General features: G+C 45.2%; 1 protein-coding gene across 2 annotated transcripts in view; it reads right to left on the reverse strand.

The window, feature by feature from the left end:
• The window catches only part of LOC138526301 (E3 SUMO-protein ligase RanBP2-like), a 1,824,256-nt gene that overhangs the window by 116,539 nt on the left and 1,691,824 nt on the right, over positions 1-15,893 (reverse strand). For both annotated transcript variants that reach the window (XM_069636876.1, XM_069636877.1), the window contains one exon: positions 10,901-11,002. In XM_069636876.1, the coding sequence (XP_069492977.1) occupies positions 10,901-11,002 (102 nt within the window). The remainder of the gene's footprint in view (positions 1-10,900; positions 11,003-15,893) is intronic.

A 15,893-nucleotide genomic window follows, 5' to 3' on the forward strand; every position in this document is an offset into this window, starting at 1 on the left:
AGTTCTTTTACACTTCATTAAACTTCATTCAAATTTGCCACTTTGCGAATCTCACTCCACACTGCCCGGTTCTTATTTATCCTACCCTCGACTAGCCGGCTGTGCTGAATCGCTTGGCTTTCAGTTTTCCTGGAGTAAAGGCCGGTACCACGGTTGCGGGAGCTTCCCACGCTCCAGCCTATCGGCATAGGCTTATCCCCTTGTACCGTTGACATCTGCTGCAAGACGTTTGTGCTATTGCTCGTGGTTTTAGGCTCTCTTCCACGAAGGTCCTGCGGGTCTGGGACGAAAAGGGCATGGTCACTTCTCTCCTCGCCACCCTCTCGATTCCTGACACCTTTCTCCTTCTCTTGAACTGCCACGCCTGATTAGCCGTCTCGTCGTGCTGTCTGCCACACTCACCTTGTTCATGCTGTGCTCTCTTGCTCCACCTTTTATCCCTGTGGGGAAAAGGAAGGGCCGTCAGGTGTGTGTGATTTAAGTCAATTGCCTGACTTTGCCTGACCTTTGTATTGGGAAATGTCAGGCACACAATTTTATTACCAGTCCATTGTTTTCTAAATTGGAGACAAGTGTGGGTGTCTAAGAGGTAGAGTTTTTACATGTGCTACGGGGTAGGATGGGGATCGGGAAGGTTTGTGAAATAAGCAGGAGGGCTTGTGAGAATTTGGAAAATTAATATCAGAAAGACGGGATTGGTAGGGTTTATGGGGTAAACAGGAATAGCTGAGATCGAGAAATGAACAAAAGCGATTGTGGGAATCGTAGTGTTTTATCTGAGCCTGTTGGGAGTGTGGGAAACAATAATCAGAAGGACGTGGAGAAGAACGGTTGGAATCATTGAAGTAGGAATTAGAAAAGCAAGGATTCTGGGATAGGCAATTTCTGAGAGGAATGGAAATTGGGATCCTAGGGGATTGGTTATATACAGAGGGGTTGTTGGCTTTCAGAAGAGGATGTTTATTGGATTGAAGGGAGGTCGATTTGGTACAGCCTATAAAGGCTTCATAAACCCTGTCTTCCTCGTCCCTCTCTCCTGTATAATACAGGGTCTCACCTGGTGTATCTCTCCTCCCCCCTGCCCTCCCCGCCCCCTCCCAAGTTCGACCTGGGTTCTTCTACCCAGGTGGTCCTCCCTCGCTCGTCCACCCCCAGGGTTGGGATCTGAGAGCCCCAGCCTTTTCCGTGGCCACCTGATTCTCAAGGTCTTATTGGGAGAATACCCTCAGGTTTCACACAGTGTCTAGTGGACTGCTTTGCCTTTTTCCAAAGCCAAGCTCTTCGAGGTACAAGACTGCTCGGAGAGCGACCATAACTCTATGGTATTAGAGTGGAACTGGGTTGTTAATGCCCAGCCGCCCAGGGACAATGAACCTCTGACAGTGGCCCGTCCAATGAAAAGAGGCAACAAAAGTGTGATCAAAAATATGCTTCAAGATGACAGAATCCTGGGCACCCGGGACAAACTCCTAAGAGACCAATGTCCGCTAAGTGGTGGTGTGCTTGTTTGAATACCTTGAGAGCCAAATTCACAAAAACTCAATGCCTAACTCAGAAGTAACAGGGCTAAAGAGGAGTAATATAGACATGAGAAAAAGATTCTTCATTCAGCCATCCAATTAAGATCATACAATGCAGGGCAGCTATTTGCTATGAAATAAGCATATACAAATCTTCTTACAAGAAAGGAGCAATACTTTGTCAATGGGACATGCTCGCCAAGGCAGTCAAGGACAAAAACCTGAGCAAATTCTGGTAACTTGAAGCAAGGGGTTTTGATGAAACAGGAGGACGACAATGCAGGATCAATCCACTCGGAAGTTTGAATCACCCACTTCCAAGGAGTGCAGCATGACCCAGAGAGAAATATGACTTCAAGGGCATTGAAGGGAAGCAAGGCCTAAGGTACCATCTGTTTTACCCAGGAGAAAATTGATAGTCAGCTGAAGGCCCTGAAAAAGGGCAAAGTCGCCGGCCTGGACTGTTTAAGGCATGAAGTGTTTATCTGGGCACAAGACTAGTGGTCACCAGTCCTAGACAGGGTCTTCAACTCTACGGCAGATTAATTAGTCTTAGCATCCTCATGGAAAAGAAACCTGCTTATTCCACTATTCAAGAAAGGAGTTGTCACAGACCCCAATTGCTACCACCCAATTGCACTCATTGATGATTCCAATATGATCATTACAGGCTGCCTGGTAGCGAGATTGGAAGAATCGGCTGAGGCAACACATCTCCTCCGGACACCCAGGCTGGCTACCGAAAAGGCTTTTCTACTATGGACCAATGCTTTTTACTAAATATCATTATGGAGAAAAACACAGAAAAGAGAAACAATCAAGTCTTTGCTGCCTTCCTGGATCGAGCAAAAGCATTTGACTCTATTAATCGAAATCTACTTTGGAAAAAGTTGGATTTGATGGGAGTCCCCATAGGGCTTCTCCAATTAATACAACTAATGTATGAAGATACCTCAGCCGCGTTAAGGTGCTCAAGCGTATATATAAATACTGAAAGGATTAAATGACAAACATCAGTGCTAAGCAGGAATGACCCTTCGCCCCGCTTTTATTCGCCCTGGTTTTATACTATTTTAATCCTCGCAAGGCATTGCAAAGGCTAACTCCACCACTTTTAAAAGGAACTAAATTCAGCACCCTTCTCTACGCTGATGATACTGTTGTAATTGATTAACACCAGGAGGGTTCCAGCAGAGTTTAAATGATGCCAACTCTTTTGTTAATGACCATGAGCTGAGCTTGAAACTGTCAAGAACAAAGATCATGGTTTTTTGCAAAAGGGAGGGGGAAGAGGAGGGGGGGGGGCAGAAAGTAAGTTGTTCTCTAAACTATGTAAAAAATATAGGTGGTCTTATATAATGATCCTTAATATGCCTCTTGAATTTGTCCCATCTCTCCCCCCAAATCTCTCCCTTCGCCAAGTTCTCCATAAAAAAGCGGATCTCACTCTCTGTCTGCTGTCTCACTACCTGATCCCTCAGGATATAATCTTCCAGCCTCCAACCCCCCTTTCCTCGTTTCATATATCCCTCATCCCACTCTATTGAGATCATTGCATGATCTGATATAGTTATGCTTCCTATCTATGTTTTGCTTGGATCACCACTTTAGTTGCCCAGATCTAGTCGATACGGGAGTATGTTTTGTGTGCATGTGGGTAGAAGGAATAGTCCCTCTCCTGTGGATGGAGTATCCTCCAGACGTCCCTAACCCCCTCCTCTTGGAGTTTACCAAGCAAAGGACCAGACATCGCCGCCCCTGCGTGTTCCCTCATACCCTACCTCTGTCCCATACCCGCTTCACCACCAGATTAAAGTCTCCTGCAATAATCAGTTCTCCCTCCCTAAATTTGCTCAACTCTTCCAGAATTCTGAGTATAAAGCTCTCCTGTCCCTGATTGGGAGCGTATACTGATGCCACCGTATATAACTGGCCCCTCAGTGTCCCACTTATCACAAATCATCCTTCTCCATCCCGCCTTACTTTCACCCCCTCCAAGCGTATGGATCTGTGCTACATTATCGCTTCTCCCGCCGTTTTAGATGCCGCCACAGCGTAGTATTGTGTAGGATAGTTCCTATGTCTAAAGCGTCCCTCATCTCCTTTTATCAGATGTGTCTCCTGCAGGCACACTATTGCTGGTGCTCCCTTATTCAATTCCCTCACGATGGCGACCCTTTTGTTAGGACCGTTTAGCCCCCTTACGTTCCAAGAGATCAGCTTATGCATCCTTCCCCGTATTTAAGTTCCCTTTGTAGCCTCGACACCCCTCCTTTCCTTTGTTGTAGATGGACCATTTCCATCAGCAGCTTGTTTCTTCCAGAACTGGTATCCCCCCCTTGCCTGTAGTTGTCCCTGGCCCAATCATCCGGGTTCTCAGCGTGATCCCTGCCAGTGGACCGCAGACTTCATCACCCCCCCTCTCTGCCCTACTCCTTCACCGATCATCATCCTTAATTCTAGCTCTTACCACCCATAATTGTTCCAAAGACACCTTTCATGTTTTCTTTGAGTTCTTCACGGACCATCCTGGAGTTTCTCCGTCCAGTTCTCCTGACTTTCCCTTCATGAGGCCGCTCGGTCTGGTCCCACGGGTTCTTGTTGGGTAGAGCCACCTATACCTCAGCTTCTGTTTATTCAGCTCCTCATTAAGTGGGGTCATTGCTCTTCGTTTCACCAGGGTAATCTGATACAGGTCATTAAAGAACTGAATTTCACAGTCCTTCACAGCTATTTTCCCCTTCTTCCTTGCGGCCCCCAGCAGCTGTACCTTGTCTTAATGTTTGTGCAGCTTTTCTAAGATGTATCTGGGCCTGGCTCCCGGCTCCCCTCTCCGAATACCAGTTCTATGCGCCTTGTCAATCTCCATGTTACAAGCAGTCCTCCTCCCCTAGGGTCGCGAAGAGCTCTCGGATGCAAGCTTCCAGGTCCGCCCCTTGTATCCCCTCTTTCAGACATTTAATTCGCACATTATCTCGCCGGGACCCGTTTTCTAAATCTTCGCACTTTTCTTCCAAGGTCCTAGGTTGCTATTCCGCACCCTGCAGTTGCCGAGAACAAACTCGCCCTCTAACTTCCAAGTCTGTTGTGTGCTGCTCCACTTCCAGCACCCTTTCCCCCAGCGAGTCTATGTCCTTCCTGTTAGTTGCAATGGCCTGGGATAAATCCTCCGTGATGCTCGCTCCCTCCGACTTAACAGTCTCTTTGAGTTCCCCCATGAATTGAGCGAGTGGAACTTGGGACCATGCCCCGGAACAAAGAGGACATCAAGAAGTGGTGGAATTACCTTACGGCCATGCTCAGCAGTCTTTTGGCACTCCAGTACAAGGAGACCGTTTGCAGAGATGGAAGCAGCATATATCCCCCTAAATGGACACCCTGGAAGGGGATAGTCAGCAGCCCCCTTAATATGAGGGCCTGGAGGGTGTAGATACACCAACATTTCAGCTGGCAGCTAATAGGATCCCGGTGAGTACATGACTGTCCATTTGCCAATGTGAAATCCAATATTGAATGTCAAGGCCTATACTGCCTGTCATTGTGCAGACACTGGGATTGGAAATGCACAATGGAGTAAAGCAATAATCCGGGTCCAAGGAAGATCACAACCAGGAAAAGCAGACAGCCCACAAGTCCACCGTACCAAATCTGTCACATAAAGGGTGTGTGATATTTCCTGCAATGTCTGCATTATACCCAGTCCGTTGGCATGCACCATAAAATTTCACAGACATACATCCACTCCAAACCATGACAGACTATGTATTTAAGATCACAAATTTAATGGAGGAAACAGCTATATCTGGGACATGCACAGAATAGTAGGAACAAGACTTATAGGATGGATTAGCCATAAATCAGGGGACATTCGATGATGAGTAGCCCATACCTCATAGCTCTGAATATCACCTGTGTCCAATCCAGTGTCAATATTATCTTACATCACCAATGCAGGCAGGAAGGCTGCAGGCATTGGGTATAATGTGGTGAACAGAACCCATGTAACATGAGCCCAAGAGGACTTGTCGGCCAACCCCATCATCTGGAAAGCATGGCATATTGTCACTGGGTTAATGGAACCTATGTAGTGGTGTCCCGGATGTTATGTCCATGCCCTCCCCTACATGAAGTGCATCGAGGGGACTACAAAATGCTCTACTGTAATGCACAACCAACCCCATTTGAAGTCACTGCAAGTGATAGCATCTCACAACTTGGGTACTGATACCACTCAGGGAAAGGATGAAGGCACCAGCACAGCAGAACGTCTGTGACCACTTTGTCCACCCAATACCAGCCTCTGACCATATGTCCAGGGATGCAGGGCAGCGGCCCGGCAGCTACCCCAAAACTCCACAAGACAGCTACAGCAACCTTTTTGCCAGAGGCTATCACCTCTGTACACACCGAGCCATCAGTACACTTAGCACCTGCCCCATCCCAACCTCCAGTGGGACTGTGACGACAAGCACCACTGTCACCACTTTTACCACATGCAACTCTGCAGCTACTATAACCACTGTAGCCACTACCACCTCAACCCCATATGTCTGAGGGTCCTACCACTACTGTGACTACCACCAGCTCTGGCCCATGTCTGCTGGTGAAAGTCCAAAGCCCAATCACACGCACTCCTGTTGGCTAAAGGGTGGGAATTCAGCTGCTGTACTCCTAGCCTTCCCTCTTTCTCCCCACCTCTCAGTTGCCCTTATCCTCTGGCAATGCACTGCAGTGGCACCATCAGCAGGACACTGAATTCGCACCTGGATATGAAGACTCATCAGATGTCAGGGCATGTGCATCAGGGAGGAGTCTGCCCCGTGACCCAGTATTACAAGACTGCAACACACCCATGACATGATATGGTAGATCCTCAGGCAGCTGGAGCAGCATCAAGCAGACATAAAGGTCATATCGCAGAAACAACAGAGCCATTCCCGGACCGTGCATGACACTGCGCAAGGTACATCAAGCAGGGTGGCATCTGCCTTTGAGAGGAAGAGCCGGAGAATAGCAGAGGGCATTGCTGCCATCAATCTAGTTGGGCAGAGACTGCAGGAGTTGGCCAAGTCAATCTCTGTAAGTAATGAGCCCACCCTCAGCCCATCATTATGCTCACTCTTCAGCAAACTGGGGTGGTTACTTGTTAGGCAGAAACCTGTGCAGTTCCCTTAGGGACCACTGCAAAAAGTTTAAGACTACAGGTGTTAGCAGTAAACCCAATTGGTAGCAGTCTGTACCACTCAGATTTACCTGGTAGCTGTGGCTGAGCAGTCAGACTTCTCTCAAAAAGAGTTAGGCAGTATATAGAGTATATACATTAGGGACAAAAATACAGTAGCACAAGCAAACACTGACCAGAGCTTTGGTATAAAAGTATATAATTATTTATTTAAAAACACACTTGTAAAAATACATTGCCACTCATATGTCAAGCAAGTTCAAACACAGTCACTAGCAATATATACACCTCCCTGATTAAATTATTCGACAAGTCTAATTTAAGACACCACTTATTTGCAAAACAGAGAGGAGCGCGTAACCTTAGATGGCACTCCAATAATTCAGTTTAAAAAGGGAGAGAAAAGGCAGAAATAGGAAAACACACAATACCAACACTTTTAAAGAACCACAGCAAGTCAAGAAAGGCAGGGTCTACTGTAGAGCAAAATGTTCATAGGCCACGCCTACTCTTGAAGAGAGCAAGGCAGAATGTGCCCAAGATCACACATTAAAAGTCTTTGCAGATAGTTCAAAAAGGAGTTAGATCAGTTCAGAAAAGTTAGTTAACAGGTCCAAGGTCACCCCAGGATAGAGAGTCAAGGATTTACGGGACACCTTGAACAGTCTGTTGCAAGGGAGACCAGGCGGGACACAGTACCTGAAATGGTGAGAAAGCTCCAGCGGGGGCAGTTGTTCCTGGCAGCGGGTGCAAATTGGTGCTTCGTCCAGGGGAAGAGAAGATCTCGACGTGGAGGAAAGCTGGAGGTCGTTGCACTGCCAGGGAAGAAACCAGCCGCGGAGTTTCCCGGGTAAAAGGTACTAACCTTTTATTCGTGGTAGTGGTGAAGCGTGGCTATCCGGCCGCCGGGGTGCTTGGCACGGGCGATTCGACCACGAGATGATCCAGGAGGCGAAAAAAAGGCGAACTGGTTAACCCCACCAGCTCAAAGGAAGAAGACTCTCCTGGAGGAAGATCTTCTCTGTCGTTGGGAAGTGGTGAGTGTGGTTCAGCAGGGCTCCACTGGTGGTGTCGTCATTGCAGGTCGGCTCAGCTTCTCCCTCTTCGGATTCTTTAGGTCCTGTGGCGACTTCTGAAGTTCCAGTCCCCAAAGCCCTGCTTTTATGCAGAAAACCCCCATTCATCAATCCTAGCTGTCACTCAAACGTGCTAAGTGGTGAGCCGGGTGGCTCACCACTGGGCCAATCACACAAGAGTGCGACTTGAGTTGCCGAGGCAACTCAGTCCAGGGTACCTATTCCCCCCCTCCCACACATCCTGTGGACCCAGACAGAGTGGCACCACTTTTGGAGGCTTCTGTGGAGAAGCCCGCCAAAAGTGGAACAAAGAACTCGACTTGGGTTGGAGTTACAGAGGCGAACACAAACGCCATTTTAAACCGGAGTCCTGGCAAAAAGACCCAACCGGGGAATCAATATTAAATAAATAGCCCAGCGGTATCTTTAACATTGCACCAAAGAAAGTGGTGCGTTTAAAATGAATGGGAAAATCCCATAGGAAATATTCCGGGGGAATGTTTTGCGTGGTAACCAATGCCACCAGCCAGAAACTCGACAAGGGGGGACTGGACAGTGCGCCCTTGGAAAACAGACCCAGGGGCAATCTAATTACCCCTACCAGTACTTCCACAATATGATGGTTGGTACTGGTTCTGTTCACAATTTGAGAGTAGTAAAGCCAATGGTGACTTTACATGCCCTGGGAGACAGTAGTCAGTCCCAGGGTATGGAGTCTATGTTTGGGGGTCACTATGACACCCCTGTGTTACTGCACTGAGGGTGCTGTGTAGCACACATACCAAAAATGCATGAAGCCCTATGGAGTAAAAGATACCATAAAACACATTACATAGTCAAAGGACATTCTCAAATCATGCCTAAGAGTGGGAGAAAAAGAGTCTCACTCTTAGCAGGAGAAAAAAATAAACCCCAAAAATCCAGCAAAGCTGCTGGGGGACTCACTGGGTTTGGGAAATTAGCCTATACAGAGAAATCTCCCTAACATTACTCATCCAGCTCCATCTGATGAAAACCTAGAGAGGGGCCTGTTCACGGCAGCCCTTTGAGGTGCTCTCATCGGAGACTGAAGCCATGACCATCAGCTTTGCAAAAATGTGGCAAGTCCTGATGTAAATGGGGAATGCCATGGCCTAGACATTGGTTTGGGTATGTGAGTGGTGGGTGGGCATGGGTGCTGGGGGATGAGGATGGTGGGTGGACATGGTTGTATACCTGTTGAAATAAAAAGTTAGCATTCCATATCTGTCGTGGGACTGCGTGTCTCTTGCATGCGGGGTTGGGGGCAGAGTGCACCTTAAATACACTTTTGGGTACATTTGGAGGCACCTTTGGCTTTGTTTTGATCACCTGGATGCAGTAACTTCCACCTCCAAGGTAACTGCACTATTTTTTGCAGAGGAAATACAGTCAGTGTTTGGCTGTATTCCACCTTTTAATACCGTGGAAATCACATCTTATTTTTTTGCAACCAATTTCTCTGGAGAAATTAGCACTTGGGGAATGACCACAGTTTTCACTGGTATTTCCTTCAATGGAATGAGTACAATAGGAATTAGAACCAATTTTGTGTTGCTTGTAATATGAGGGTGCAGTCAAAGTGGTGGCAATACTGTTACTGACAGTTTTTCACTATTGATGCAAAACTCGTACTAAGACCACATTTTTGTTGTTAAGACGTGAACTCTCCAATTTAATTGGTAGGCCCAGTCTTGCCAAAGTACCTCACTTCACTGCTTTCTAAATGCCTTAAGGCATTTAAAACTCTCCAAGCATTGGGACCAAAAATCGGGTGCTTAAAGACCACCCTGCCCAGACAGCCATATTGGAAACTAAGGGCAGCACACCAGCAAAAGGGATGCAGGGGGACATCAGAATAAGCCCCTCTGAACACATAAGAAAAGTAAATAAAACAAGTAATCCAGCAAAAGGTTTAGGGGGCCCAGAAGGTTAGGCAGCCAGAACCGCAAAAAAGAAATTCTGCCCTAACATTAATGAAAGCCAATAATTTGGGGTAAAGGAAGAGGTCCACCCAATGTGTTCCACACAACATCAAAAACCGAAGATCCCTAGATCAACATACCCCAAAAGAATTGTATCCTTTGCTATGCAGCTTATCTGTGTGATCCCTTGCAATCTGTGTTTGGCCTTTGGGTTCAACAAAAAGACAAGCAGCCTTGTAGAAACAGAAGTCTTGCAAGCAAACTAAGTAAAATATGTATCAGACTAACATATTTAACCCTTAATGAAAAGGATATGAAATAGAAATAAAGCTATAACACACATTCAATGTGGTGTTATGAAACCTGTGTCATCTTGTGGAATCTTGGAAATACCTGTTGCCCATAAAAGGGCTCCTGTGATTGTCAAGGAAAAATAGAAGCAAATTTCACACATTCGCAGACAAAATGAAGGCTTGTTAACTAGCCCCCTTCCCTTTCATAGCTACCAACTGTTCCTCCTGTGATACTGATTCCTGTTTTCTCCGCGTAACGTCTTTCAAAACCTTTTGCATTGTGTGGTAAAAACAACCAAAATTAAGATAAGTCTTCTGGACCCGTGATACAAGTCCTCATCTTCACCAGCATTGGCCAGATACCCTCCTCCTTCATCCTTTTTGAAGGAGGGAAGCCACCACAAGTACCGATCTGCATAACCATACCCATGCATTACTGTGAATTCAGAAATGTATACAATGAGCTCAACAGTGTGCTCAATTCATTGCTGATCCTTTTGTGTGTGCAGGAAAAATTTTGCAACATTCATAAAAATGTACAAAGGACATTACAACTAGTAACAGGTTATGCAAATGGACATTGTAGTAAAAGCAAAGCAAAGTACCCGGCGATGGGTAGCTAACAAAGCAGTATTTTCCTTTTCTAGATTATACTCCAGATTATAGAAGATTATGTCAAGCAATTTTTATCCTTAAGCAGAAAAACAAAACTATTAAGATGGCAAACTTCAACCGCTTAACTTTGGCTAGAATTTCTTCTAGAATGTTACACTCACAATTCTACGTCCTAAGCAACAGACTGGCCTGACGCAGGATGTGGACGCCTATTTGCTGGAAGATTAAGCAGTTAACACAATACAGAACACAAGAAAATCATAAACCTTACCTGTACAACCAAATGCAAAATCACCAGAATTATTTGAAGCCAAGTCTGCAAAAGATTGCCCAGTAGAAGAACTAAATCCAAATAGATCGAAATCTTTTAATCCTGGAAAAAGAAGACACCATTTTAACAAAATATCTTTTAATCCTGGAAAAAGAAGACACCATTTTAACAAAATATGCAATGAAAACAAACAAGTTACCTGAAAACTTTTATTTTCTAAAAAAGTACCAATTTGCCACCTTACTGCATCTTCAGGACCAAATCAGAAGAATTTGTTTATCAGCAAATAAAAATGTCATAGTTTCAATGATTGTTAAGGTGACATCACACGTTTAAAAAAAAATTTAAATAAGAAAGCTTCTTTCTATGCAACCTTTGACCTACTCTATGAAAGCTCGCGAGATTTGGTAAGCAAAAGACCTGCCGACATCTGAACACCGAGATCACAGGTTTCATTAACATTTTTTATGTACAAAACTATCCTGAGAAAGGGTGTTTTTTGCACAAGGGTTTCCATAGGCCCTCAAAAACTTGCTTTTGTGGCGCATCTTCTAAAATGGTCTGCTTTCGATATTTTGGTGTGCTTCTACCCTAAGCTTGAACTGGTGAATGCCTAAAGTATTTCTAATATTATAGGCCACACTTGAGATTATTTAATTAAAACAAAAAAAAAGAAAATCTATATGTTGTTACATGCACACTAAAAACACTTTCAACAATACATGATTTTGCGCATAACACCTATGCATACAGGAGCACACTAGCTGCAAACTAAGACCAACATGAACATGCTCAGAATCACAAGCGCGTAATACAATTCACCACATGCACAAATACATCAAAGTCAAAGATGGAACAGAGGAATACAATTGACAACAATGGGTGCGGAGTAGAGGCAAGACCAATATGCAAAGATTGCACATGTGTGCACACCATGACCAAGATTCATGAAACAACACATTTCAGCACAACAGAAAGCCACGAACACCACAAGTATCCCACACATTATGGTGGAATACAAGTGACCATTATAGCCCAAAACAACACAGTCAACCAACAACAAGGACAACATGCATCTATCAAACCCATATTGGTGGAATATTGTATGTTAGAATGAGCTCAAACAAAAAGAACCACTAATACACACACACACAGCATGCATGCACAGAAAATGATCCACCACGATAGACTGAATATATACATATTCATATATGCTTAGTAAAAGCGTAGTATATAAAAATACACGCTTTCACGCATGACTCATGTGCATACAAGCCCATACAATGCCCAACATCGACACGCTCTAAATAAAGGCAGACAATACACAAGTACCACATACATGCACACACTGAAAATACAATGAATACAAAAAGTACTTTAGGAAAACAGGTGTAGAGGAGGTCCCAGATATGGCCTGCACTCCAGCCACCCATTTTTAGATACCAGGAACATACTCGCCAAGATATGTGACGTATGAGGAGCAAATAAACCAACAGAGAGCAGCGCTAGGGCTCTGCCCAGTGCCCATCAGAAGAGCAATACCTGTTGACATGCCTATGACCAGGCAACCATGGGCAGCACGGTACCTGTTGAGACAACCGATCCAGCAACTGACACGAAATGAAGACTACTTACAAACCGTCCCCGAAGAGACCCAAAAGGCCTTAATTGAAGTCAAATGGTGAACAATACAAGGGCCCGGACAGACGTTCAGGCGAATGAAACGTTGAACAAAAGATGTCACACAAAGACGAAGTGGAAAGAATAAGGATGTAACAGACTTTAAAGAAGAGACTATGTTGAAATATAGAAAAACATACCATAATGCAGAATGAAAATATGCAACTGCGTAAACGCCTGTAAATATAATAGGCTTGGAACGCAAGAAACTAAGAAAACAGTACTGCTTGCTAAGCTTAGTAGAAGAATAGAGCGGCAAGCGCCTCTATATGTCTACCTCAACGAACCACATTATACAAATGTGACTCCATTTTACAAAAGCAGAATTAAGCCTAGAATGGTAGGGGTCAAACAGGCCAGGATTCATATACCAGCACAAAGCCAGACGAAAGAGTAATTGAAACTCAGCAAGAAGCAGCTCATGCCTGGGAATTCGAGGTCACCAAAGAGAGGGAGGAGAACGGCATCTCCGAAGAAACGAAACTTAAGAGCATAGCAGCCAACCAGTCAAGGTTGAGATAAGGGGGCCCAGGCAGGTGGCAAGGCTAAAGGAAGAATCAAATACACAAATAGAGGAAAATGAAGCAGTTACACGGTGGACTGACACGTGACCAGCCAAGCGCGAAGAGGTACCCACGTCTGATGTCATCCAAAAGCAGAAGGTGCCATAACTTTTCCTGATAAGAAGCTACAGTTTCGAGGCCATCCTCAGCCAACTAATTGACACACAGCCCTAGGATACTGATTAATGGAAGGGAGGCAGGGTGAATCTGGGTGTCCATTCTGCATGCTGCTAATTAAAGTGGAGATTTATCTCAAGGGGTGTAACCTACCCAATCACAATGGACCAAATAATCAAGGGTCCTATAGCTAGTAGAACCAATGAGACGTCGTACTTGTAGTGACGTCTTCCACGAGTGATGTAGAGGAATGGGCGTAAACACCCACCCGATATGAGTGATCCAATCCTCATACTCTATTACCATATACAGATATAGCACCTATACTTAAGTTACCTTTTCCAACCAATAGAATTGCATGACAAACTTTGAGTGTAACACGTCAACGATGACAAAAATTCGGTACAACTATTGCTGTCTGAATTAAGATTTTTGGGAGTTGAAGCGAGACGGGCGATCGCATCACTGTTGATTTCCATTGTTTCCCCGTTTTTTGTACTTGTCATTAAACGGACTTCCCTTTGCCAAATCATTTAGTTGTCCTTCTTGATTGGTGTTGGAGTAAGAGAATCCTGCACCCCATCCTCCTCAGGTGCAGCTATCTCGTCTTAAAGGTACTTGAGGGTGAGCTCTGATCCCATGGGCCCGTCAGAGGTCGCTCCGCCCTCTTGTACACTTGGGTAGCAGAGGATGGGTTTGACCATCAACTATTGAATATTATATTATTGATATGACACCTATTGACCATCGACACAAAGTAGCTCTAGGTCTCCGGCAATATCACGAGTCCTTTGCCATTTTGGCCGAGTAGACGGTGAAGCTTCCCGTGGACAATGATCGCTTAAACTTGTCCAAAAAAACTGCAGTGGGTCTGAAGGTACCCATTTTACAAACATAATCCCTTCCATTCCTACAGGCAGTGGATCAGGCGAAAGACTAAAAAAGGCGGTAACGGAGGCGGTGATTTCGAGGGTCCAGAGAGGAACGATGCGAGCGGTGAGTGAAACAAAAAATTGAGGCTTTGGCAAATGTCTTTAGGCAACAGAACAAGTAAGGGAAAAGGTGACGGAGGGAGGTGGAAAAAAACAAAATAGTCAGAAGTAGAGAAGACTATATATATATATATATATATATATATATATATATATATATATGGGATACATTACTCACCGTAATCGTATTTCTTATGCTTGTCTCTGCTTAGATTCACATGCTGTGCATAGGCCGACGTCTAATGGAAGCTGCGGAGTATTACAGTAGTTTTTCGAAACTCGAAAATGGGCGTTGACACAGGGCGTGCCAGTAATACTATCCCTAGTGTGACGTCCACTGTACCCAAGATCCCTCACGCGTCTAGGATCCTCAGATTGTATTTTTTCTGACATGAGGTAGCATGAGGAGTAGCGTGAGTACAGATAATCCAAGCAGATAGACAGAAAGGTAAGACTACAAGCAATCATGCGCCTTCTCTCGGAGGGGAGGAAGGGTGGGTCGCATGTGAATCTAAGCAGATACAAGCATCAGAAATACAATTACGGTGAGTAATGTATCCCTTCTGAGGCTTGTGGAATCTGCTTAGATCACATGCTGTGCATAGTTTAGCGAGCAGTACCAGAAGAAGGAGGTGGGATGTGAGAAGGGTCATGAGCAAATAAGTGTCTTAGAACCGCTTGTCCCACTTGTGTATCTGCCTTGGAATGGGTGTCAATGCAGTAATGCTGAGTAAAAGTGTGAATAGAGCTCCAAGTAGCTGCTTTGCAAATGGTGTCAAGGGGTACATTTGCAATGAAAGCCAGAGTGGCCCCAATGCCTCTAGTAGAGTGGGCCCTTGGCGTAAAAGGCAGAGTCTTTTCAGAGAGTGCGTAACACAGCTGGATACAGTTAATAATCCACTTCGAGATGGCACCTTTAGAGACGCGATCCCCCTCTCTGCCTGTAGCTACGGAGACAAACAGTTGATCTGTTTTCCTTAGCGGTCTTGTTTTATTTACATAGTAGAGGACCGCCGTACGCACATTTAGGGTGTGTAGTTTCACCTCAGCCGAGCTTTGCGGGTTCTGGAAGAAAGCCGGAAGCTCGATGGACTCGTTTACATGGAATTTTGATATAAATTTAGGTGAGAACCTAGGGTGTGTGCGTAAAACCAGTTTGTCTTTATGGATAGTAAAGAAGGGATCCTGCACTGACAGAGCCTGAATTTCACTGACCCTTCTTATAGAAGTAATAGCTACTGAGAAGGCCGTTTTATAAGTCAGGTGTTTGAGACTGCTTTTATGCATGGGTTCGAAAGGGGGGCCCATGAGCTTGGCTAGCACCACATTAAGGTCCCACCCTGGTGGTGGGTTTGAAATAGGAGGGTGAAGTCTCTTTACTCCTTCCATGAAGGCTTTAACTACTGGTACTTTCCACCACGAAACCTTGCTATGGGAAGTGGTGTAAGCTGAGAGGGCTGCCAGGTGTACTTTCAGTGAGTTAAAAACCAATCCTGCATCTAGCAGGTGGAGCATGTATGTAACAATAGTGGAAGGAGTGCAATCAACTGGGTTGATTTGTCTACTCTGGCACCAGATAACGAACCTCTTCCACTTGTCAAAGTAACAGTGCCTTGTGTTTGGTGTCCTAGATTCCTTTAG

This window comes from Ambystoma mexicanum, chromosome 7p (assembly GCF_040938575.1).
Source record: "Ambystoma mexicanum isolate Mex_15411 chromosome 7p, UKY_AmexF1_1, whole genome shotgun sequence".
NCBI classification, from domain to species: Eukaryota; Metazoa; Chordata; class Amphibia; order Caudata; family Ambystomatidae; genus Ambystoma; species Ambystoma mexicanum.